General features: G+C 36.9%; 2 protein-coding genes across 4 annotated transcripts; both read right to left on the bottom strand.

Annotated features, from left to right (window-relative positions):
• Positions 1–2,892: 2,892 nt before the first annotated feature.
• Positions 2,893–15,992, bottom strand: LOC132543152 (trimethylamine monooxygenase-like). 3 transcript variants are annotated; one of them, XM_060206619.1, is made up of 5 exons: positions 15,907–15,992; positions 15,630–15,729; positions 8,048–8,179; positions 5,068–5,232; positions 2,893–4,884 (listed from the first exon to the last, which is right to left on the bottom strand). In XM_060206619.1, the coding sequence occupies exons 2-5, from the start codon at positions 15,685–15,687 to the stop codon at positions 3,854–3,856; spliced, it is 1,386 nt and encodes a 461-aa protein (XP_060062602.1). In that variant the 5' UTR covers positions 15,688–15,729; positions 15,907–15,992; the 3' UTR covers positions 2,893–3,853. The 3 variants fall into 3 exon arrangements, with proteins under 3 accessions (XP_060062602.1, XP_060062604.1, XP_060062603.1); XM_060206621.1 differs by lacking the exon at positions 15,907–15,992 and having other exon boundaries at positions 8,048–8,144; positions 15,630–15,715; XM_060206620.1 differs by lacking the exons at positions 15,630–15,729; positions 15,907–15,992 and having other exon boundaries at positions 8,048–8,355.
• A 4,593-nt stretch (positions 15,993–20,585) lies between these two features.
• On the bottom strand, positions 20,586–25,231 carry LOC132543153 (trimethylamine monooxygenase-like). The gene is made up of 3 exons (XM_060206622.1): positions 25,020–25,231; positions 22,763–22,927; positions 20,586–22,601 (listed from the first exon to the last, which is right to left on the bottom strand). The coding sequence occupies exons 1-3, from the start codon at positions 25,180–25,182 to the stop codon at positions 21,571–21,573; spliced, it is 1,359 nt and encodes a 452-aa protein (XP_060062605.1). The 5' UTR covers positions 25,183–25,231; the 3' UTR covers positions 20,586–21,570.
• Positions 25,232–25,811: the final 580 nt, after the last annotated feature.

The raw sequence follows: 25,811 nt of genomic DNA on the forward strand, positions 1-25,811 counted from the left end.
GAGTATTCTTGGATAAGACCGTAGGAGCACCGTGGCGATCGTATATAACCTTGTTTGTCCGTAATGTCCAAAACAATCGTGGCGATGCTCGATTTGATTTTTACCCTAGCGAATTCGTAAGTTAGTTGTAGGTTATCGTAGGTCCATCCTGAAAGCATCAGTGGCTATCCTTGACTATAAATACCGACCATAACTCTAGATCCTTCTACTTCATCTCCTTTTCTCAAATAGAAGATATCTGACAAATAATGATAGAACACACATGGAATGTGGCACTCAAAACAAAACAAAAATCCAAAAGACCACTCTTGTTCAAAAAGTTCCGCAGCTGGAACATGAAATGCTTTCCTATGACGGAAACAAAGGCGTGAGTATCCAAGAGGAGGACGCCGCACAGTCCAGCCACCAATTAACACAGGAGGTCACCCAATGTGACAAAATTAAAAAAGAAAAAGACCAGTTTAATGTTGACTCACGAACAAGAAGAAGATGTTCTAGAATGGTTGCGAACCAACTAGCTGCTATACAGCAAAGGTAGTCGTGACTATAAGGGCCAAGCCAAAAAGACAAGGACATGGGATGAAAAGGCCAAAGAAATGGATATACCTGGTATGCTTCATTGCCATGTAGCGTTCTGTTTTAAGAAACAGTTGGTTTTGAGTAAGTTTTCTTAAAGTAATTTTGAATTACATGAATAACTCTGATTGATATAAGTTGTATTTTATGAAAATCAAATTATATTCCGCTTATTATTTGAAACTAAATACAGGTCTTAAACATGTTAACGATTAAATGTTGATTTTGTTCTAATTACAGTTACCGACCTGAAAATCTGGGTTGGGTCTATGTGTACGAGGTATGGAAAACTAACATCAAAGAAATATGGTTATGGGACCCGTGAACATACCGAATGGGACGATGCATTGTTGAAAAGTTTCAGTTTCTGGAAATTCATATCATTCATGTACCAAACAGGCAGGCTGTTAGTGTAAGTTTCATGACAGGTATTGTTTTCCAAGATTTGTGCCCTCGGGCGGCTCAGTTGGTAGAGCAGTGACTCACATGTTGCATTTGACATCCCAAGTGGATTGTGTAGTCAGTTTGATGAAGATGTTCCTGAAGAGGATGACAATGACATATCAGAAACTCCCTGCAGACCGCCAACTAGAAAGCAAATGAAAACCATTGGACCTGAATCAGAGGCTGTTAGTAAACTTATGGCGATGTCCGACATTGCTGTCAAGACCCAGACGAGGATAGATGAGCTGGTAACGGCAGCCGACTCCGCTTCTTCTAGTCGCACACTCTGATCAGGTTATGCATTACATCCAACAGTCAACTCAGATAAGAGAACAAGAACAGTGGCAATTGAATCAGTCATCTCAACAGTGTGTACAATTCCATATATCGTTAAAACCATTGAGCTTGAGTCGAGAAAAAATGTTATCCCCATGTTATTATCATCCTGATTTCAGAATAAAAAAAAAATGTTATTTAAAAAAAGCAAAAGCTGTAAAAGCAGAAACTTAATTTACTGCATTACCTGTCCAACTTGTCTCGAAAACTACATTGGACAGACAGGAAATGCCCTATCTGAAAGAGTTCGGGTTCACAGACAGGACATACGCTCACCGGAAACATGGAATATCCCGCTGAGTGAACGTTTGGACATCTGCGGCAAATGAAACTTTTTGATATACCCGTTCTATAAGATGTCAGAATCTACAACGTCAAAACGAATCACTGAAGATTGGGTTGGGACACAATTAATCACGTTATTAATTCCCCTTTTATTATAACAATAGCATTACGTCACAATGTAGGTTACTAAGTAACGTACAGTGTACATGTAATGTACTCATCTGAAGATGGCGGCGAGGCCTGAAAACATTAGTGATATATTTGTTTGTCATGATAAGTGATTAATTTTCTCTGTATATATGATGCACAAAGTTTTTTTTATCTTTTTAAGTTATATATATAAACGTGAAAATAAAAAACAAAAGATTCAAAATCAACAGAATATGAAGCAACCTTTAATCTTAATCCTGTAAAGCTTTTATTTGTCGGCATATTTTTTATCTGATAATTAATAGCACATGATTTCACTGTTTGATTTGAATACCTAATAGCTCTTCAGGGCTTAAGAATTATGCTCTTTATTTGCAACAAAACATAAAATCCTTGTTTGTTTAAATGGCTTTATCTATACTGAAAATAAAAAAAAACATATGTTTTACCAGAGGCTTGCCTAGATGTAGATCCCTGTATACATTTGAAAGGTTAGTTTTCAGATAAAATTGAGTTATCACTTATCAAATGATACAAGTTTAATTTTTCCTGATGTACAGACGAATCGATATTCAACAAGGGATTTTTTTTTATTTCAGAATATCTTATTGTCTTGGTGGTATTGACAATAGGAATTGGGCAACAGGCAGAGCCTATGAAAGCCCTCTCCTTACAGTGCATAAACAAGTATACAGACCCATCAATCAAAATTAAAGATAACAAATAAAAATAATATTAGGAATAAGAATGTAGAAGATAGATTCAAATGGATGATTAGATAACAGAAATGCAAAATAGGCATCACCATCATTTGTATTATTGAGTTCCAGAGCAGTAACTAAAAAGTACAATTAGGTATCACAAGATACATTTAAATTTATTTGTATATTATGAAGATTTCAGTTGAAGGACAAATACTTTTGACATAATGCACATGAGAACCTATAAATCTTTGCAAAGGATTTGGTTCTTACGTCATGCATCAGTGACATTTTCATGTGCCTATATGTAGGTCCCTGCATACATTTGAAAGGTTAGTTTTCAGTTGAAATTGAGTTATTACCTATCAAATGATGACAATTTTTTGCGATATTCAACAAGTGATGTATTTAAATTTATTTGTATAAATGTTTTTGACATAATGTACATGAAAATCTATAAATCTTTGCAGAGGATTTGGTTCTTACATCATATTGTTCAACTTCTCAAGACAAACCTACATTTAGCTGGAAAGTACCCCAAATTGTAGAATATCACTACTCGAGCCTCCTTTACACAATGTGTCATACCACAACAACGAAAATGAAAGTGATTTTAAAACAAAATCCCTCCACTAGAATTAATATTGTATAACAATTCGGAGTATAAGATATAAACATATATAGTGAAGTCTAAAATAAATATTCATTAACTACCCGCAAATTTCATTTTGCACTAAATTGGTGTACAACTACATGGAAGTAAAACAATCATGCCATTTCCTGATCTTAGTCACTTGACGACTGACAATTTCTTCTCAGATGTTCTATCCACATGTCACTCCAGTGTACCCATAGGACACTCACCGTGGGTTCAAAGCTCTATTTCCCATCTTGGACTCCGCTCTTCTTCGCCAAGAAGATCATCCTTGCCGAATTTAAATCCATTTTCCCCAAAAATGATTCAAACTCAATTTGGATAAAATGCTTTCATACTTTTAAAATAAGGAGTTTAAATATTCAGTAGTGTTGGGTCTTGCCCCTCAGAAGCTAGGATCCACACACATTATTTGAATTAAATTCAGTCCGCTTCACAAAAGAATGGTTTACATAAAATTTGGTAAAAATCAGCACAGTCGTTTAAGACGGTCAGTAGCAAAACACATGGCCAGTACAACATAAACAACATCCTTTAGTTCATTTGCAAAATATATGCACTCGTCTATATGTATATATCAACAACATAATACTTCATAGTAAACATCCGACCGCATATGTAATTATTAGGCATGTTCTGGATTAAATATGAGTTGCTAAATAAGTGTCTCTATACAAATGATTGATCGGGACCAACCCTTCGCACTTTACTTGTTTGGTGTTTGATTAACGAATGTTTCTAAAGTGTCGTCAATCGCTTCAATCCATCGAGTGTGGTGTTTTATCCCTGGAGTGCCAGTAAAGACTGAAGAAAATACTTGATCTCTGTAAGTTAAAACATCAGCATACTTATCATCTTCCCATTTATCAAATAGGGCTTTGACATTCAGGTTGTGTTGACAGCCTACCTCTTTGGCTAGGTCACAAACAAATTCCGTCTGAAAGAAGATATCGTCATAGCAATCCTTCAGTGCTGCCTCTTTCTTCAGCCATTTCGATATGTCAGACTCCATTTCATCCCGAGTTGGAAGTTTTATGGAACCTTTTATTACTGCACATGCCCACTCCGCCTGAATATCAAACATGGTGAAGGAGTAGTACTGATCCTGCATACCAAGGTACATCAGCTTGTTGTTTCCGTCACCCATCCATACTGTCCCCTTGTATAATCCGGGTGGGTACATTCGTAGCCCCGTCTTTAGGCAAAGAGTCTCCGACAGAAACGGATACTTATACAGATAGCCGGTGCAAAATATTATGGCATCGACGTCTGCCGTGGTTCCATCTTTGAAGTGGATTGTATTCCCATCAATTTTGGTCAAATTAGGACGTTCTTCTATTCCTTTTGGCCACTTGAAACCCGTCGGTTTAGTGCGCCAGCAACATATGACATTTCCAGAGCCCATTTTCCGACATTGCATTGCTAAATCCTCTGCGGAATAGCTTGCGCCAACTATCAAAAGTCGTTGACCTTTGAACTCGCTAGCTTTCCTAAAATCATGCGAATGAAGTATTCTGCCTGGGAATGTCTCTGCTCCATCAAATTCAGGAACATTTGGGACTGAGAAGTGACCATTAGCTACCACGACATGGGAAAATGTTTCTGAAGGGAGAACCATGTCACTTTTGAGATCCTTAACTCTCACCGTGAAGTCGTCAGTCTCCTTATTGTACGTCACACTCTTCACGAGCATATTGAAACGTACTTGATTGCGGATATTTGCCTTTTCCCATCGACCTACAAAACAGAAAATGGAAGTTGGAAGTGATATAGGTATAGTTAGTTCCAGTTGTATTTCACGGAAACAATATGTAGTTGCACACATCTGAACGTCTACGTAAATCACACAATCTTCTTTATAGCAATATATTTTGATTTCTTTATCAAATTACATATATGGAGCATATATTGAATTTTTACCTTTTAAGTAATCAAACAAAACAGCTCGAGGCGGAAAAGACGGTATAACTTTCCCGAAATGATCCTCAAAAGTGTAGTCTGGATATTCCAGGCATTCCTTTGGTCCATTGGACCAGAGGTCCTGATACATACCTCCATGGCAAGGCTCTCCATACTCGTCTAAACCTATTGATGAAATAAAATATGCGTACAATGAAAATCCTGGCTAGTATACCAACCATTGGCTAACAAGTCCCGATGTACCCACTGTCAGACTCTAAGCATTCCTTATCTGGTCGCAAATTCAACGCAAAGGCCGGGGGCGAGGTGTGTCAGATGAAACCTTAAGATATCAAAAAAGTATATGTAAATTTATCTTTGCCTTGTTAATCATCAGTATGTTTATCTTATTCATCTTATCATCTTACCAAAATTCATCTTGAACTACTAAAGTGTTAAAATTACACCAGGTCAATAGGTAATTTGAATATATTAGCTATTTTTCGGCACATATATATACTGAGTGGAAAAAGAAACAGAATTAGGAATTTCCAGGTCAACTACGGGAAATAGAAAAGGGTTTTATAATGTAATTATGGTGTAATTGAAAGATAGTTGACCATTGTCATCTACGAGAATTTCATTCGTGTACTTTAAGTAAACCTTTCAAATTTGACGTTGATTCAAGACTATCCCACTCAAAATGAAGTGCGTTCTGGACCCATCAACATCGTGTGTTAATTGAAAACCTGGACTCATCTAAGAACAGGACCCTTCTCAAACGTTGCATTGGAAAGCATCCGACGGGATGTGCGTTCAGCCATTGTATTCGTCTGGCACGTCGCCGCGCATTAAGCTGTGATCGATCATATGGCCGCCGCGGTCTTAGACCGAAGGCACGCAGTCGAGTACGCACTTTCTTTGGATCAATTGGAAGATGATGACACCCAATAGTGTTCCTTTCTGTTTTCTTGGCCGTCAGGAAGCGATTGCGTAGGTGCGAAAGTCGCATTGCCGTATCCTGCCGACGCGTCGTCACACGAGGGCGACCGCTTCGAGGACGGTATGCAACCCTTCCGGTGGCATGTAGTCTTTGGATAAGATGGCAAATGTGCGATGGATGGACTCCAAATTGATTAGCGACCTGATTTTGCGGGGTACCTTGCATAAGAAATGCAATGGCACGACCCCTGTCAACTTTGGATAGTCGTGGCATTTTTTACGGTGAACTGTTTATGGTTGAAATGTGGGAAATCAAGACGGATATATCTGAAGATTCGCACACATAGATTTTGAACCAATCCTTTATGCTGGGTTCGAAATATCTGCTTTTGTCTCCTATTCTTTTGTACAAACGGCGTGCGCAGTTTAGTTATGCATCAGTGATTTTAATACGGTGCCATAAAGATCTAACTCAAATGCACAGATTTGTCAAGTGTCAAGGATGTACGTCAATAATTTAATTTACAATATAAACTTTCTAGGTCATTATGTATAGATGTATGTGCGATGGGTATCCTAGGTGATTATGTATAGATGTATGTGTGGCAGGTGTCCTAGGTGATTATGTATAGATGTATGTGTAGTAGGTATCCTTGGTGATTATGTATAGATCTATGTGTGATAGGTATCCTATGTAATTATATATACATGTATGTGTGATAGGTGTCCTAGGTGATAATGTATATATATATATGTGTGATAGGTGTCCTAGGTGATTATGTATAGATGTATGTGTGATAGAACTCCTAGGTAATTATATATAAATGCGTGTGTGATAGGTGTCCTAGGTGATTATGTATAGATGTATGTGTGGTAGGTGTCCTAAGATGTATGTATGAGTTGACTAACGAGTGTTTACTTGTATGGGTAGGTGTTGTGTTTTACCCCGATATGGTGCTGAATTTTACATGCTAGTGTGCTAGCTTTCTTCCGTTCTCTTTGTTGTTTTCCTTACCATGTATTAAGTGTTGTATGTATTAAGCAGTATACGGTATATAAAATGTTTGAATTTTCGTGTCTCTGTAGTATTGCATGGGTTTTAAGCTCAATGTCCCATAATTAACCATAATATATCCATTATATTCTAGTCCTCCGATCAGTTCTTTTTTGTTTTCTTATTTCAACTTTCATAATCTGTCAGTTATATCCTTTGTTCCTTTTCTTTTCGTGCTCTGATCCCCTAACATATCTAACCGTTTCTCCTTCTTGATTTCTCTTTATGATCTATCTCTCGATAACCCTATGCTATTCAGTGTTGACAATGTATTGATTGGCGCCCATTACCAAAACTCGTTATACTCTCTGTGTGTTAGTATACACGATTATGGGTAATTCATTTGAAGCGTTTAGGGCATCGATCGGAGGGTTCAATGGTAGTACTTGCTCGCTTATTACATCTTCCAAAATCTGTTTAAACTTTATGAACATTTTGCTATCGTTACTTTTATCGTTACCGAAAGACGTCCAAGGCGTCCTTTCGAAGTGTACATTATCTTCTGCATGCATCTGAATTCTACAGTACTGATATTCCTTACATATTCATCATTTTCATTCTTAGTGGACATATTGAACGGAATCTCGGGCCTGACAACACTAGTGACTTTGACTTGAGTTTACTCTCCTTAATCTGCAGAAGCATAATAAACTAATTACCATTCTCCATTCCATTATCTTGACAACAATATTGAAAATGAGCTTTTGAAAATTCCTATTGATTCTTTATTTGACCTGTGACCTTGAAAGTAGGTCAAGATCATTGCTTTTACCAAACTTAGTAAACATTCATCCCATCATTGTACAGGCCAACCTTCGGTGTATCATTAGTAATGAGTACTAGGAATGTACATATCTTTAAAAAGCATGTCCATTGTTGCTTTCTTGAAGTTTCACATCATATTGATTTAATACTAGTTATGCGTTTCCAATGAATATGTCGAAAGATCCCATAATGTTCGTTGATAATGATACGACGTTTCATTAAATGATATTATAGACTTACCTGTTCGCCAGGTATAATTCCATAATCCACCCCAGTTAGACTGTTTTTCATAGCAAACAACTTCATAAGTGTCTCCAGAATCACGTCGTTTCCTGTCCTGATACAAATAAGACATGCCAGATGGCCCTGCTCCTATAACACAAACTCGAGTGTAACCAGCCATGTTTACCTGGTAAATCTGACAGCACAGAATCGAGTTAGTTCGCAATACACCTATCTTATGTAGAACTCTACTATACACACTGGGGCTATTACTGTGACCATGTGAATATATACAGTTACTATCATATCCTAGAGTTAGTGCCCCTGGTTTCACTCGGTCAGTTGGAATGACAGCCGATAATGGACGTGACGAGAATGAAATTTATGAGTGAGAGCCAAAAGACCAGGGAATGTAAATTTTATTTTGTTTTCGTTCCGGTAATATATTCTCACTCACAATCACTGTATTGTATTTCAACTTATACATTTAAAATTGTTATTTTTACAAGAGGGATAAAAAGAAAAATCAAACTTTAGGCGAGGTGCAGTAGACCCATAATTTAGTGAATTTCTTAATTTTCATATATTAGACAATCTTAGAACAAAATCAAGTACATGCACTGTGCCACCATTTAAATTAACCAAAACGTAGCACGCTTAACGTATCTATTATCTATTATTGTCGCAGATCTATTGGGTAAGTATAGCCACAGATGTCGGCGACATCCTCCATACTTTGAGAATAGATATAATCTGATGTTGTAACTGCTTCGTGCATCAGATGCTAAATTGTTTATCTTACACTGTTTACCAAACATTAACATAAACTTTTGATATATCATTTATATTTGTATATATCAAGTTAAGTGGAAAATGGCAAAAATGTGTTAAAAACTTCGCTTTATGAGAAAGTTTTAAAAGTATCAAATTTCGTAATAATGCTTAGAGCTAGGACTGCCGCTTGAAAGGTATATGGCAAAATTTTCTTTGAAAACAAAAAACAATACAATACAATACATCACAATTACAATTAGATAATAGTACAATACATTTGATCAAAGTGTCATGTGTCAAACCTTTCATAATATAATATAAATACTTTTGTAGTGTGGAACATACAGTAAGCTTGATACCTAGCCTACTAGTGTTTAATAGACATTATATAATACAATATCTACTAGTACCAAAAAGGTGATGAACATAATAATGAAAAGAATATTCTTCTTCCATACATCTTGTAAACTTTGCTTGCTTAAAGATATTACAAATTGGTATCGTTCATTAATTAAAACATGGGGCCTCCGTACATTGTTTAAAAACTGGACAGGACTGTTCAGCTATTACCATGAAATGAGCTCTGATATCTGTGTAGTAGTTTCAATAAAAATGGTGTTCGTCTTCTCTACAATTTAGGTAACATAATGTACAAACTCTATCTTCTAACGGTATATCAGGACAAGAAATATCGATCATTATATAACTCTTTATGCCATTCACAATTATCAACATTTACCAAATATTTTTTTGCTGACATAATAAATCCTTTGTTTGATAAGGAATTATCGGTAGGCAGAAGATTTAAGTTCTTGTCTCTCATGAGCTTAATAACTCTCCCAACTACAGTTGACAGAAAGAAACTAGTTATAAATTTGTTGGGTTTTTTTTCTTTGAAATCTTTTCCACTGTGGACATCTTAAATTTAACAACAGTCTACCACAGTAATGTTGGAACAGTGTTTTCCGTTCCAGGAAAGAATCTCCATGCACTATTTTGTACAGTTTGGACGACACTATATTTGTTATGTTCACATATTGCACTACAATAGATAAGTACAGGTTAAACAAGTGACGGATAAAGATGATCGAAGCTTGACATCGACATCCCTCCATCGAGTTTCAATTTGGTAATAACTGCACCGGGGACTTCATTAGCTGATTTAGCTAGCTCACGCACAGGTACAGAAAAAACAAAATATTCTGCACATCTGAAATGTCATTGCATAGCGTTCTCTCTCTCTCTCTCTCTCTCTCTCTCTCTCTCTCTCTCTCTCTCTCTCTCTCCCTCCCTCCCCCCCCCTCTCTCTCTCTCTCTCTCTCTCTCTCTCTCTCTCTCTCTCTCTCTCCTCTCCTCTCCTACTACTACTACTTCTACTTTAAAGACTTCAGATAGGTTTAGCTGATACTGGTTCTGGTTATCTGTGGAAACCAGCATGGAGAATCCATAAAATTGTTGCTGATATGACACAAATCAGGCTTTTTGAACTTGTCCATACATGTGGCCGCGATCCTTCATCGACACGCTAATTTATAAAGGTTTGGTTTGTACATAAGGGAGTGAATGCTACAAACATCAGCAATATTTTACACCAAATGTCAATCTACCATTTTATCATATATTCAAAGCAGGAACACCACTGTAATTTCCTTCAGTTACTCCAAGACCATTACATCTTTTCAACTACAAATAACACTGCAGCAAGTAAATGCATGTAGATGACCTTAGACCTAGTCCTCGGTCAGCTTTTTTATGGTCCACCTGGGCACATAGTTGCGGTGATTGAAGCATTATTCATATTGTTAAGCTGCATGAAGAATCTCGTTAATTGGAATATGAATGTCAAGATACTTATGAATTCTGTTAAAAAACTATGCAAGAGAATTGGTGAAACGAGAACATGTTGCGATGAGTTTACTTTCTAAGTAGGCTTCAATCGGTCCGTCATTCGTAAAAAAGCTTGAAATTGAAAATGAAAAAAAAAAACAACATTTTTTTACTAGATCCTGATGTTAATTCAACACTTCAATGTTGTACTGTTTTCTACAATCAGAACTGAGCTTGCTAGATAACGAAGGAACACCTATCTATACGTCATACAATCTTCCAAAAGGCAAATACTAGTTATGCTTCGGTATTACAATCATTCAGCTTGCATCTAAATGATAAGGATACGGACCTCCCCCGTTTATATCGGTCATAGAATATGGTATTAGACGATAACAACAATCGGTCATAGATTATAGAATAGGTCGTCTGTGACGATAACAACAGTCGGCCAAAGATTGAATAATATGTAGTCTGTGACGATACCGACAATCGGTCATAGATTATAGGATAGGTCGTCTGTGACGATAACAACAGTCGGCCAAAGATTATATGATATGTAGTCTGTGACGATAACGATAATCGGTCATAGATTATAGGATAGGTCGGCTGTCACGATAACGACAATCGGCCATATTTTATAGGATAGGTTGTGTGTGACGATAACGACAATCGGAGTTAGATCATAAGATAGGTCGATAGATTCTACTTTTTAACGTCACATAAACATATGATCAAGTGTAGTGAACGGTGTAGATATGAAGACGACATTGAATCCTGTCCTCAAGGTTGATGTAGATGACAATCCACCGGGTCAAATACATATAAGCTTCCTGATATATTCCGTCGGTACGGACTGCGCGTCAAAAAAGTATCATACGGGACAATTCTTTATCATGCTGATGTCCTAAGGCCTTGGGGACAAAACCCTTGGTAGTTTCCATACAGACGAGCATGGTTTGGAGTTTTCACAGTGACGAATAATGCTTCAGGGATATTGCCCGTAGCCATTCTCCCGCAGACTTGTAGGACAGAGCCGTTTGAAGTTTTCACACAGGCAAGCATTTAGGAATAGTCTTCAGCCTTTCTCATACAGAAGAGCAAGATTTGGGGACATAATCCTCAGTAATTCTCACACAGACGAGCAAAGCTCGGGGGACATAACCCATAGTCTTCCTCACACATATATGTCGTCTCCATAAACAGCATGGCACATTTCATAGCACTTAATAGCAAAATCGTAAATAACAATTCCGAAGAAGATCAAAACAAAAATCTCAGTGTTTGTTTATATGATGATGTAGTAGTAGACTTTTCCTACCTTGTTATCGTGATATATGAAAATACATATTTGATATATTCGTCAACCTAAGAAATATTTCTTCAAATTTATTATATTCTCCAAGTACCCGCAGGCAAACATTTCAAAGTTTCATAGTTTATATCATCACAAGTTGTAGAATAGAACTGAGACGAAAGGGCGGGTTTGTTTCTTACCCGAAAAAGTTGTTATCTTAAGAATGATATTTGTTTATGGTATAAAATAGATATGGCATAACCTGTGTCCACATTTACAGTTTATTTCCAATATGAGAAATGTTTAGGGAAATTTGTCACACAACAATCACGGTGAGTTGTTACTTAGGTTCTGCAAGATCATGCCAATAAGGTCCAGGGTTCACACATATCAGCCCATTCCTCTTTATACAAGATATATTCACAAGCTAGAAACATAATTAGTAGACATCATCCAAATATTGGTAGATATAATAGTTGACTGTTGTCGTATATATGAGGAACTGTTAATAGTCACATGTCAAAAATATTAGAGACAATCAACGGTGCAGTTGTCGAAAACGTTCCCAAAATAGATGACGGTTTGGAAATTTTATCAGGATACTTTTATTCTAAAAAAAATCTGAATTCTTTTCGAAAATAAAACGAAACAATAATTGTTTTTGTTTTCTGGCGTGGCACTTTAAAAATCACGATAAAATGTGAAGGTTAAATTCAAGACTTCAAAGACAAGGATCAGCCTTACCATTGGAAACAGTTTCGAAAAATTTTTAAGTAAGAAAGAGTTATTCCCCTTACGCCAGTGCCTCCAGGCTCCCAAATCTTTTTGCCAAGATTAAAACAAATAGTTTGTTATTTTCAAGAACTAATTACCTCAATAATGCCATAGAATGACTCCAAACCAACGAGCTGATAAACAACGAGGTTGTCGTGACTATAAGGGCCAAGCCAAAAAGACAAGGATATGGGATGAAAAGACCAAAGAAATGGATGTACCTGGCATGCTTCATTGCCATGTAGCTTTCTATTTTAAGAAACTGTTGGTTTTGAGTTAGTTTTCTGGAAGTAATTACATGAATAACTGATTGATATAACTTGTATTTTATGCAACTCAAATTACATTCAGCTTATCATTTGAAACTGAATACAGGTCTTAAACATGACAACGATGAAATGTGTTCAGTTACTGACCTGAAAATCTGGCTTGGATCTATGTGTACGAGGTATGGAAAACTAACATCAATGAATCTGGCGATGGGACCAGAGAACATACCAAACGGGACAAATGGATTGTTAACAAGTTTCAGATTCTGGAAAACTATATCGTTCGTGTACCAAGCAGGCAGGCTGTTAGTGTAAGTTTCAGTACAGGTACCTTTTTTCCAATATTTGTTCCCCCCGGGTAGCTCAGTTGGTAGAGCAGTGGCTTTCCATATTTCAATAATGTTCCTGTTACATATGTTTGTCCTTTCCCAATTTGTGACTTATTTTGCACGTTTGGTTTCCAAATAATACGTTAGATCCTTTTACAGCCCAAGGCAACGATACTACAGCCAGATGGGTTTCCAGAACCACAGCAAGGGCCAAATGGATTGTGTAGTTAGTTTAACGAAGATGTCCCTGAAGAGGATGACAATGACATATCAGAAATTCCCTGCAGACCGCCAACTAGAAAACAAAGAAAATCCATTGGCACTGAATCAGAGGTTGTCAGTAAACTTATGGTGATGTCCGACAATGCTGTCAAGGTCAAGACGAAGAAAGCTGGTAAGGGCAGGTGACTCCGCTTCTTCTAGTCACACACTCTGATCAGGTTATGCACTATATCCAATAGCCAGCTCAGATAAGAGAACAAGAACAGTGGCAATTGAAATAGTCATCTCAACAGTGTGTAGCCCCCCAGCAGTTTCAGACTCCACTTCAACCGTATACTTTCAAACCATACCAGGGAGATTCTGCCCACCAGTATATGAATGTCCAGTCATTACAGCCTGTTCATATGTTCCCGCCTGCTCCACAACAACCACTTCAGCAACAAGCACATCAGCAAATTTCATCACAGCAGCAACTTACCAGTTTGCCTAACAATATTTCTGCCTTGAATACCAGTCTACCTAGCACTGTTTCTGCCTAGAATACAAGTCTGCCGTACACTGTTTCTGTCTAGAATACCAATCTACCTAACGCTGTTTCTGTCTGAATACAAGTCAATCTAAGACACTTCCTGTCTAGAATACCAGTTTGCCTAACACTGTTTCTATCTAGAATATCAGTCTATCTAAGACTATTCCTGTCTAGAATACCAGTCTGCTTATAACTGTTTCTATCTAGAATGCCAGTCTGCCTAACAATGTTTTTGTCTAGGTTACCAGTCTGCCTAACACTGATTTTTTTTTCTAGATAACTATTCTGCCTAACGCTGTTTCTGCCTGAATACCAGTCTATCTAACACTGTTTTTGTCTAGAATAACAGTCTACCTAACACTGTTTTTGTCTAGAATACCAGTCTGCCTAACAATGTTTTTTCTAGATTACCAGTCTGCCTAACACTGTTTCTGTCTAGAATACAAGTCTGCCGTACACTGTTTCTGTCTAGAGTGGCGAAAGTTTTTTTTATCTAGAGTACCAGAGTGCCAAAAATGTTTAAGTTGCACGAATCCAATTGAATATGTGCATGTACAAGTTTTTTCTTCCTTCCAACTGTTATTTATATAACGAACTCTCTATTTCCTGTATTGGATTCCGCCTCTTTGTCGAGAGTTGAAAGGTGAAAGACCAGAGGAATTAACCGTTGATTGGTTAAGTAGATGTAGTATGATGTTAAGATTAAAGTTAATGATAACATTGTATTACCAAGACATTGCATTGATTCTGTCAGATTCAGGAAAGAAAGTGTTTCATAAGACATACTAACAAATGTTTTGTGATTTCCTCTTTATCAATCTTAATGGTATTTAAAAAAAATTAAGAATATTTGATTGGATGGCTGGTTTTTAACAATGGAACTCGGATGGCTACAATGAGACTAGATTGACTTTCAAACGACTTTCAACAATTATTCTTTTTTAGTTTGTAAGTTGATAGACTCGTTAACTACAGACTGCAGTTTGGATTGAGTTACATAACGTGAATATAAAGATAAAATTTAAACATGTTTGTATCTGCACTAAATGTTATCTTATATACCTGAGTCATGCACATATGTCAGCTTTGCGTGTTTTTGTGTTTGTTTTTCTTTCTTTTTTCCACTAGTCAAGGTCGAATGGCATAGAAGCATTCCATTGTATATCAGAAACTGGAAACTTCACTAAATCTTCTTAAACTGACATAAGGCTATATAAAGGTATCTCTTATATACACATGTATGTACATTATTCCAGTGAAGTAACCATTTAAAAAATTAAAGAAATACTGCACATGAAATTAAATAAAGATTCAAAATAAACAGAATATGTAGCTAATTTTAATCTTAATTTTGCAAAGATTTTATTTATAGGCATATTTTTTTATCTGATAATTGATATCACATGATTTCACTGTAGTTAATAACTACTGGAAAAAAATGTTTCATTTTAATACCTAATAGCTCTTCAGGGCTTGAGAATTATGTTCTTTATTTGCAACAAAATATAAAATCCTTGTTTGTTTTAAATGGCTTTATCTATACTGAAAATAAAAAAACCCGTAAAGTTTGTGTTCTTACCAGAGGCTTGCCTAGACGTAGGTCCCTGCATGCATTTGAAAGGATTCTTCACGAGCATATTGAACGTATTTGGTCGCGGACATTCGCTTTTTCTATCGACCTGCAAAACAGAAAATGGAAGTTAAATAGGTAAAGGTAGTTCAAGCTTATATTTGACAGGAATAATCTGGAGTTGTAAACATCTAAACAGTTACGTAAATCACACAATCTTCATTATAGCAACACTTGGAGATTTCTTTATCAAAATACATATATGAAGGATGTATTGAATTTTTACCTTTTAGGTAGTCAAACAGAACAGCTCGAGGTGGAAAGGACGGGATAGCTTTCCCGAAGTTATCCTCAAAGGGGTAGTCTAGATATTCCAGGCATTCCTTTGGTCCAATGGACCAGAGGTCCTGATACATACTTCCATGGCAAGGCTCTCCATACTCGTCTAAACCTATTGATGAAATAAAATTTCAAGGTCATGGCAATGAATAATGGGGTCACTGAATGACGACATCACACTGAAATGTCATATATGACACAGAATCATTACAAATAACCTGCAAGTAAAATACCTACCACTGGCTTACAAGTCCCGATGCACCCACTTTCAGACTTGCCTTCCTTACCTATGCACAAGTTCAACGAAAAGGCTGGAGGTAAGATCTGTCAGACGAAACCTCAAGATGACAGAAAGTGTATATAAATTGATCTTTGCTTTGTTAGTCATCAGTTTGTTTCTCATCTCATCATACCAAAATGCACCTTGAACTACTAAAGCGATTACCATTACATCGCGTCAACGTTTAATTTGTATAGAAACTATATTTTGGCACATATATATACATGATTAGATGCAACTAGTGATTATATATCAGCTATGTATAATTGTGTGAGATTGACATGATGTTAAACCTATCATTTTCAACAGAAGATATTTTTTTGCACAGATCAAAATGATTATGTGCATGTACACGGTTATTTTTCTCCTTTCCAATTGTGATTAATTCAATGAGATATACCTTTTCCCATCCCTAATACTCAGTGAGATGTCTCCATTTTGCGTCTAACATGTTTATAGTTAGTTTGTTGGCGAAATAAAACCTGAGAAAGTACTTGATGTATAACTTTGATATATGTCGGAAGCCAGATAAACAAGAGACCAAATGATTTTAACGGCCACCTTAGTTGCAATGTTGTCGTTCTAGATGTAATATGTCAGGTAGTTATGTATGGAAATATGTGTGACAGGTGTCCTAGGTGATTATGTATGGAGATATGTGTGACAGGTGACCTAGGTAATTATGTATAGAGATATGTGTGATAGGTGTCCTAGGTGATTATGTATAGATGCATGTGTGGTAGGTGTCCTAGGTGATTATGTATAAATGCATGTGTGATAGGTGTCCTAGGTGATTATGTATAAATGTATGTGTGGTAGGTGTCCTAAGATGTATGTATGAGTTGATTAACGAATGTTTACTTGTATGGGTAGGTGTTGTGTTTTACCCCGATATGGTGCTTAATTTTACATGTTTGTGTGCTAACTTTCTTTTGTTCCCTTTGTTGTTTTAAGTGTTTTATCTTTTAAGTAATATACAGTATATAAAATGTTTGATTTTTGCGTGTCTCTGTAGTATTGCATGTATCTTAAGTTCACTGTCCCAGAATTAATCATAATATATCCATTATATTCTAGTCCTCCGATCAGGTTTTTTGTATTTCAACTTCCATAATGTTTTGTCAATCATATCCTTTGTTCCTTTTCTTGTCCTCGCCCCCTAACATATCTAACCCTTTCTCTCTCTTGATTCCTCTTTATCTTCTGTCTCTCTGTAACCTTAAGTCATTCAGTGTCGACTATGCTCTCATTGGCGCCCATTACCGGTACTCGTTATATTCTCTGTGTAATAGTATACACGATTATGGGTATTCCACCTTTTCAAAATAATGTGACGCTGACATGACGTCAAAGGAATTTCATTCATAAATTCAAGGCGTGACGTCACACGATCTCCTATTCCGAGTCGCTGTCGCTCTCGATCACCATGATTTGTGGTGATATTTACGGTGATTTGGCAATTTTCAATGTGAGAACCAGCAAACAGCGAGTTTCAGATTGTTTCTGTGATACAGGATTGTAGGTGTTAATCGTGTTTTCTTGTTGTGATGACGATGGTAAACACACTGTGACATCAGATGTAGGCCTAGTAACTGTTGAAGTTGATGAAATGGTGGCAGAGGATGGTGTTCAGTTTGATGGAATTAATTCGGAGCTTTTTGTGTTTTACAACATATTGGAATTCATGTACTTCTGTCTGTCATTCAGTGTCCTGTAATTATTCAGCGACTGTGTGTTTTTATGACCCGTGATGTAGCCCTGCAAGGTATCGGGTACATGGATGTTGGTCATTTTTTGTACAAGGGATTTTCGGACGCTAGTTTTTTTCAGTCGTTCACAACCAGGTAGGTTTGCTTTCTTCGCCATCACTCTCATTATATTGTCGAGCTTGCATTTTCCCACAGGGGCACGCAAATACCATTTATCTTTAACATTGGGACCTTTGTCGTTTGTAACTGCCGCCAAATAAAAGAGTTGCCTTCCCTGAACACAGATTACTCCGCGCACGTGTTTGCACATGTAAGATAGAATTTTCTTACATAGCAATCTTACATGGGCAAACTCTATCCAATATGGCGGGATATGAGAGAAAAATATGGCATCACCTGCGTCCACACTTACAGTTTATTTCTAATATGAGAAATATTTAGGGAAATTTGTCACACAACAATCAATCTTTGTGAGGATATCGTTCACGATGATCAACGTTTACGTGAGTTATTACACTTAAGATACCTTGAAACTAATGAACTGTTTTAATCCTTAGGTTCCACAAGATCGTTCCAATAAGGTCCAGGGTTCACACATATCTGACCTATCTCTTCTTTATACAAGATAGATTCACAAGCTGGAAACATGATTAGTAGACATCGTCCAAATGTTGGTAGACATAATCGTTGACTGTTGTCGTACATTTGAGGAACTGCTAATAGTCACATGTCAAAAATATTAGAGACAATCAACGGTGTAGTTGTCGAAGATGTGCCCAAAATAGATGATGGTTTTTAAAATTTTATCGGGATATGTTTATTTTTAATAAAAGTTTGAATTCTTTTCGAAAATGAAACGAAACAATATTTGCCATGCCCACAAAAGACAGTTATATGTTCTTGTAAAAATCAGTATCAAATTTAACGAACTTTAGTCCGTTCGAAAGTAGGAAACTAAAATTTTATGCGTTTAAAGTTTTTTATATCTGAGACTTACAAGGGAAAAAAACAGTAACTTGCTATCTCTCGAGAAGTCTCTTGACCTTCTTGAAGAGTGTCATACATTAATTAAAACCCTGTCAAACGAGTGTTACGATGACAACGTATGGTATGAATTATATGATAAGTCTGTTGATTTAGAAGGAAAAGAAGACATTCTCTATTCCGAGAGGAGCTGCAAGGCAGATGCATCGAGGAATGCGCCGGCAACAACCATTTCTGAGTATTGGAAGAGAAATTTGTTTCTGCCGTTTATTCACCATCTAGTCATTAACTGATAGGTTGGCATTGAATCAGTACAGATTTAATGCGCAATTTCTTTTGCCTACAAACCTTCCCAACATAAACGATAGGCAGCTGGCTCTAATGTACGCATCGTTCGGTGATGACATACCGACCATTGACAATGTGCAATTTAATAGGGAAGTTCAGCGTTGTAAGGTCACAAGGCAAGACGTTACCATATCAGAGAAATCAGCAACAATCGGTGCAACACTGGTCGCAAGCAAGGAACCGAAACTTTACCCGAATGTCTTCAGGGTGTCTACAGATTCTCCTATGTATGCCTGGTACGTCTGCAACTGCGGAATGTTCTTTCAGTATCATGCGTCGGCTAAAAACACCTTAGATCAATCATGGGCGGAGAGCGAATGTCTTCTCTGGCATTGTTACACGCGTATCGTAAAAAACTCCATAGATTAAGACAAAGTAGTGACCCAGTTTGTAGAAGCAAAACAACGACGATTGACTTTTGTATAGTAATCAAGGACAGTAATTGAAGTCATGGGAAAATATCGTTGTGGATATGTAAATATTTTTGTATGTACAATTAAGACGTCAATACAGAATTTTCAGAAATAGAAATAGTGACAACTAAAATACACCCCTTAGTTACCACGTATGACATTTTTGTCTGGTTTCTCTTCGGATTATGTTAGGGGATGTCTGTGAAATTCAATAATATGTTTTACAACATATCACAGAATGTAAGTCATGACTTTCACGGTATGTGTTGTGTATTAAATTTCTCTTGAATTGCATTATTGTATTTCTCACTTGTATATCTCAAAATTGTTCATATGTCGACGTCACTTCTGTACATCTAGAAATACCAAAAACTCCAGAGAGACCACTATATCCCCCTACGAAAGGGATGCTTCCAACTGCCCTTCTCACTTCTCGTATTCTCCTGGTTTCATGCCTCGACACTCTGTCGGACCTTCGGTCCCAGCGGGCTTCCATATTCATTTTGGCCTGGCTACGAGCCTGATGTTTAATGTAATTCAGTAGGCACACTGTGCAGAAAAGATAATCGTTTTTAGTGGATCATATCACAGCATGTATATACACGGCACATAAAATCCCCCGGCGGTGTATAGCGCCGCTTTTTCCCACGACTGTGAGCTGTATACGTGTAGACATGTATTACATAATCTTTCTAGGTAATGATATACCGACATTTAGGACCAGTGTGTGTGTGGGGGGGGGGGGGGGAGTCTCAGTGACATTTTCATGTGCCTATATGTAGGTCCCTGCATACATTTGAAAGGTTAGTTTTCAGTTGAAATTGAGTTATTACCTATCAAATGATACACGATCAATTTTTCCCCATGTACACACAAATCGATATTCAACAAGTGATGTATTTAAATTTATTTGTATAAATGTTTTTGACATAATGTACATGAGAATCTATAAATCTTTGCAGAGGATTTGGTTCTTACATCATATTGTTCAACTTCTCAAGACAAACCTACATTTAGCTGGAAAGTACCCCAAATTGTAGAATATCACTACTCGAGCCTCCTTTACACAATGTGTCATACCACACCAACGAAAAATGAAAGTGATTTCAAAACAAAATTCCTACACTAGAATTAACATTGTATAACAATTCGGAGTATAAGATATAAATACATATAGTGAAGTCTAAAGTAAATATTAATTAACTACCCGCAAATTTCATTTTGCACTAAATTGGTGTACAACTACCCGTGAGTAGAACAATCATGCCATTTCCTGATCTTAGTCACTTGACAACTGACAATTTCTTCTCAGATGTTCTATCCACATGTCACTCCAGTGTACCCATAGGACACTCACCGTGGGTTCAAAGCTCTATTTCCCATCTTGGACTCCGCTCTTCTTCGCCAAGAAGATCATCCTTGCCGGATTTAAATCCATTTTCCCCAAAAATGATTCAAACTCAATTTGGATCAAATGCTTTCATACTTTTAAAATAAGGAGTTTAAATATTCAGTACTGTTGGGTCTTGCCCCTCAGAAGCTAGGATCCACGCACATTATTTGAATTAATTTCAGTGCGCTTCACAAAAGAATGGTTTACATAAAATTTGGTAAAAATCAGCACAGTCGTTAAAGACGGTCAGTAGCAAAAAACATGACCAGTACAACATAAACAACACGAATATTTGAATATTCCATCCATCCTTTCGTTCATTTGCAAAATCTATGTCATCGTATATATGTATATATCAACAACATAATACTTCATAGTAAACATCCGACCGCATATGTAATTATTAGGCATGTTTTGGATTAAATATGAGTTGCTAAATAAGTGCCTCTATACAAACGATTGATCGGGACCAACCTTTCGCACTTTACTTGTTTGGTGTTTGATTAACGAATGTTTCTAAAGTGTCGTCAATCGCTTCAATCCATCGAGTGTGGTGTTTTATCCCTGGAGTGCCAGTAAAGATTGAAGTAAATACTTGATCTCTGTAAGTTAAAACATCAGCATGCTTATCATCTTCCCATTTATCAAATAGGGCTTTGACATCTAGGTTGTGTTGACAGCCTACTTCTTTGGCTAGGTCACAAACAAATTCCGTCTGAAAAAGTATATCGTCATAGCAATCCTTCAGTACTGCCTCTTTCTTCAGCCATTTCGATATGTCAGACTCCATTTCATCCCGAGTTGGAAGTTTTATGGATCCTTTTATTACTGCAAATGCCCACTCCGCCTGAATATCAAACATGGTGAAGGTGTAGTACTGATCCTGCATGCCAAGATACATCAGCTTGTTGTTTCCGTCACCCATCCATACCGTCCCCTTGTATAATCCGGGTGGGTACATTCGTAGCCTCGTCTTTAGACAAAGTGTCTCCGACAGAAACGGATACGTATACAGATAGCCGGTGCAAAATATTATGGCATCGACGTCTGCCGTGGTTCCATCTTTAAAGTGGATTGTATTCCCATCAATTTTGGTCAAATTAGGACGTTCTTCTATTCCTTTTGGCCACTTGAAACCCATCGGTTTAGTGCGCCAGCAGCATATGATATTTCCAGAGCCCATTTTCCAACATTGCATTGCTAAATCCTCTGCGGAATAACTTGCGCCAACTATCAAAAGTCGTTGACCTTTGAACTCGCTAGCTTTCCTAAAATCATGCGAATGAAGTATTCTGCCTGGGAATGTCTCCGCTCCATCAAATTCAGGAACATTTGGGACTGAGAAGTGACCATTAGCTACCACGACATGGGAAAATGTTTCTGAAGGGAGAACCATGTCACTTTTGAGATCCTTAACTCTCACCGTGAAGTCGTCAGTCTCCTTATTGTACGTCACACTCTTCACGAGCATATTGAAACGTACTTGATTGCGGATATTTGCCTTTTCCCATCGACCTACAAAACAGAAAATGGAAGTTAGATAGGTATAAGTAGTTCCAGCTTGTATTTCACTGAAACAATATGTAGTTGCACACATCTGAACATGTACGTAAATCTTCTTTATAGCAATACATGGAGATTTCTTTATCAAAATACATATATGGAGCATGTATTACCTTTTAGGTAGTCAAAAAGAACAGCCCGAGGCGGAAAAGACGGTATAACTTTCCCGAAATGATCCTCAAAAGTGTAGTCTGGATATTCCAGGCATTCCTTTGGTCCATTGGACCAGAGGTCCTGATACATACTTCCATGGCAAGGCTCTCCATACTCGTCTAACCCTATTGATGAAATAGAATATGTGTACAATGAAAATCCTGGCTAGTTCGTTGATTTACGTCCTCACAACAACCAAGGTCATGACAACGAATGATTGGTCTCTGAATGATGCTTAAAGTGTCATCACACCGAAATGTATGTATAATTATATGAGGCTGACGTGATGTTGAATCTGTCGTTTTGAACCGAAGATGTTTTGTTGCACAAATCTAAATAATCTGCATGTACACTGTTATTCTTCGCCTTTCCAACTGTGATTAATACAACCAAATATACTTACTACTCAGTGAGATGTCTCCATTTTGCGTTTATTGGTGAAATAATACCTGAGAAAGTACTTGGTGTTTAACTTTGATATATGTCGGGAGCTAGATAAACAACAGGCTAAAAAAGTCAGGTCAGGTGATTATGTATAGATATATATGTGATAGGTGTCCTAGGTGAATATGTATAGATTCATGTGTGATCGGTGTCCTGGGTAGTTGTGTATAGATGTATTTGTGATATGTGTCGTAGGTGATTTTATATAGATGTATGTGTGATCGGTGTCCTAGGTGATTATGTATAGATGTATTTGTGATAGGTGTCCTAGGTGATTATGTATAGATTCATGTGTGATCGGTGTCCTGGGTAGTTGTGTATAGATGTATTTGTGATATGTGTCGTAGGTGATTTTATATAGATGTATGTGTGATCGGTGTCCTAGGTGATTATGTATAGATGTATGTGTGGTAGGTGTCGTAGGTGATTATGTACTGATGTATGTGTGATAGGTGTCCTAGGTGATTATGTATAGATGTTTGTGTAATAAGTGTCCTAGGTAATTATGTATAGATGTTTGTGTAATAAGTGTCCTAGGTGATTATGTATAGATGTATGTGTGATGGTGCCCTAGGTGACTATGTATAGATGTATGTGTGGTATGTGTCCTAGGTGATTATGTATAGATGAGTGTTTACTTGTATGGGTAGGTGTTGTGTTTTACCCCGATATGGTGCTGAATTTTACATGCTTGTGTGCTAGTGTTTTTCCGTTCTCTTTGTTGTTTTCCTTACCATGTTTTAAGTGTTGTAGGTATTAAGTAATATAAGGTATATAAAATGTTTGATTTTTGCGTGTCTCTGTAGTATTTCATGTATCTTAAGTTCAATGTCCCATAATTAACCATAATATATCCATTTTATTCTAGCCCTTCGATCAGGTCTTTTTTGTTTTTATTTCGACTTCCATAATATGTCAATTATATCCTTTGTTCCTTTTTTTTTCGTGCTCTCATCTGGTAACATATCTAACCCTTTCTCTTTCTTAATTCCTCTTATGATCTATCTCTCGATAACCCTATGCTATTCAGTATCGACTATGTACTGATTGGCGCCCATTACCAAAACTCGTTATACTATCTATGTATTAGTATACACGATTATGGGTAATTCACTTGAAGCGTTTAGAGCATCGATCGGAGGGTTCAATAGTAGTAATTGCTCGCTTATTACCACTTCCAAAATCTGTTTAAACTTTATGAACATTTTTCTATCGTTACTTTTATCTGAAAAAAACGTCCAAGGCGTCCCTTCGGTGTGTACATTATTTTCTGCATGCATCTGAATTCTACAGTACCGACATTCCTTACATATTCATCATTTTCATTCTTAGTGGACATATTGAACGGAATCTCGGGCCTGACAACCCTAGTAACATTGACTTGAGCTTACTCTACTTAAACTGCAGAAGCATTAGAAACTAATTGACGTTCTCGATCCCATTATCTTGATAACAATATTGAAAATGAGCCTTTGAGAATTCCTATTTATTCTTTATTTGACCTGTGACCTTGAAAGTAGGTCAAGATCATTGCTTTTACCAAACTTAGTAACCCTTCATCCCATCATTGTACAGGCCCACCCTCGGTGTATTATTAGAAATGAATACTAGGAACGTACCTATCTTTAAAAAGCATGTCCATTGTTGCTTTCTTGAAGTTTCATATCATATTGATTTAATACCAGTTATGCGTTTCCAATGAATATCTCGAAAGATCCCATAATGTTAGTTGATAATGATGCGACGTTTCATTAAATGATATTATAAACTTACCTGTTCGCCAGGTATAATTCCATAATCCACCCCAGTCAGACTGTTTTTCATAGCAAACAACTTCATTGGTGTCTCCAGAATCACGTCGTTTACTGTTCTGATACAAATAAGACATGCCAGATGGCCCTGCTCCTATAACACAAACTCGAGTGTAACCAGCCATGTTTACCTGGTAAATCTGACGACACAGAATCGAATTAGTTCGCAATACACCTATCTTATGTAGAGTACTACAATACACACTGGGGATATTCCTGTTACCATGTGAATATATACAGTTATTAGCATATCTTAGAGTTAGTGTCCCTCGTTTCACTATGTCAGTTGGAATGACAGTCGATAAAGAATGAAATTCATGAGTGAGAGCCAAAAGACCAGGAAATGTAAATTTTATTTTGTTTTCGTTCCGGTAATATTTTCTCATTTACAGTCACTGTATTGTATTTCAACTTATACATTTAAAATTGTTATTTTTACAAGAGGGATAAAATGAAAAGTAAAACTTTAGGCGAGAAGGTGCAGTAGCTTCATGATTTAGTGAATTTCTTTATTTTCATATATTAGACAATTTTAGAACAAAATCAAGTACATGTGTACATGCACTGTGCCACCATTTAAATTAACCAAAACGTAGCACGCTTAACGTATCTATTACCTATTATTGTCGCAGATCTATTAGGTAAGTATAGCCACAGATGTCGGCGACATCCTCCATACTTTGAGAACAGATGTAATCTTATGTTGTAACGGCTTTTGATATATTATTTATATTTGTACATATCAAGCTACGTG

Source organism: Ylistrum balloti, unplaced genomic scaffold (genome assembly GCF_031769215.1).
Source record: "Ylistrum balloti isolate Yb309-2 unplaced genomic scaffold, AGI_CSIRO_Ybal_v1 Utg369742, whole genome shotgun sequence".
Classification (NCBI taxonomy): domain Eukaryota; kingdom Metazoa; phylum Mollusca; class Bivalvia; order Pectinida; family Pectinidae; genus Ylistrum; species Ylistrum balloti.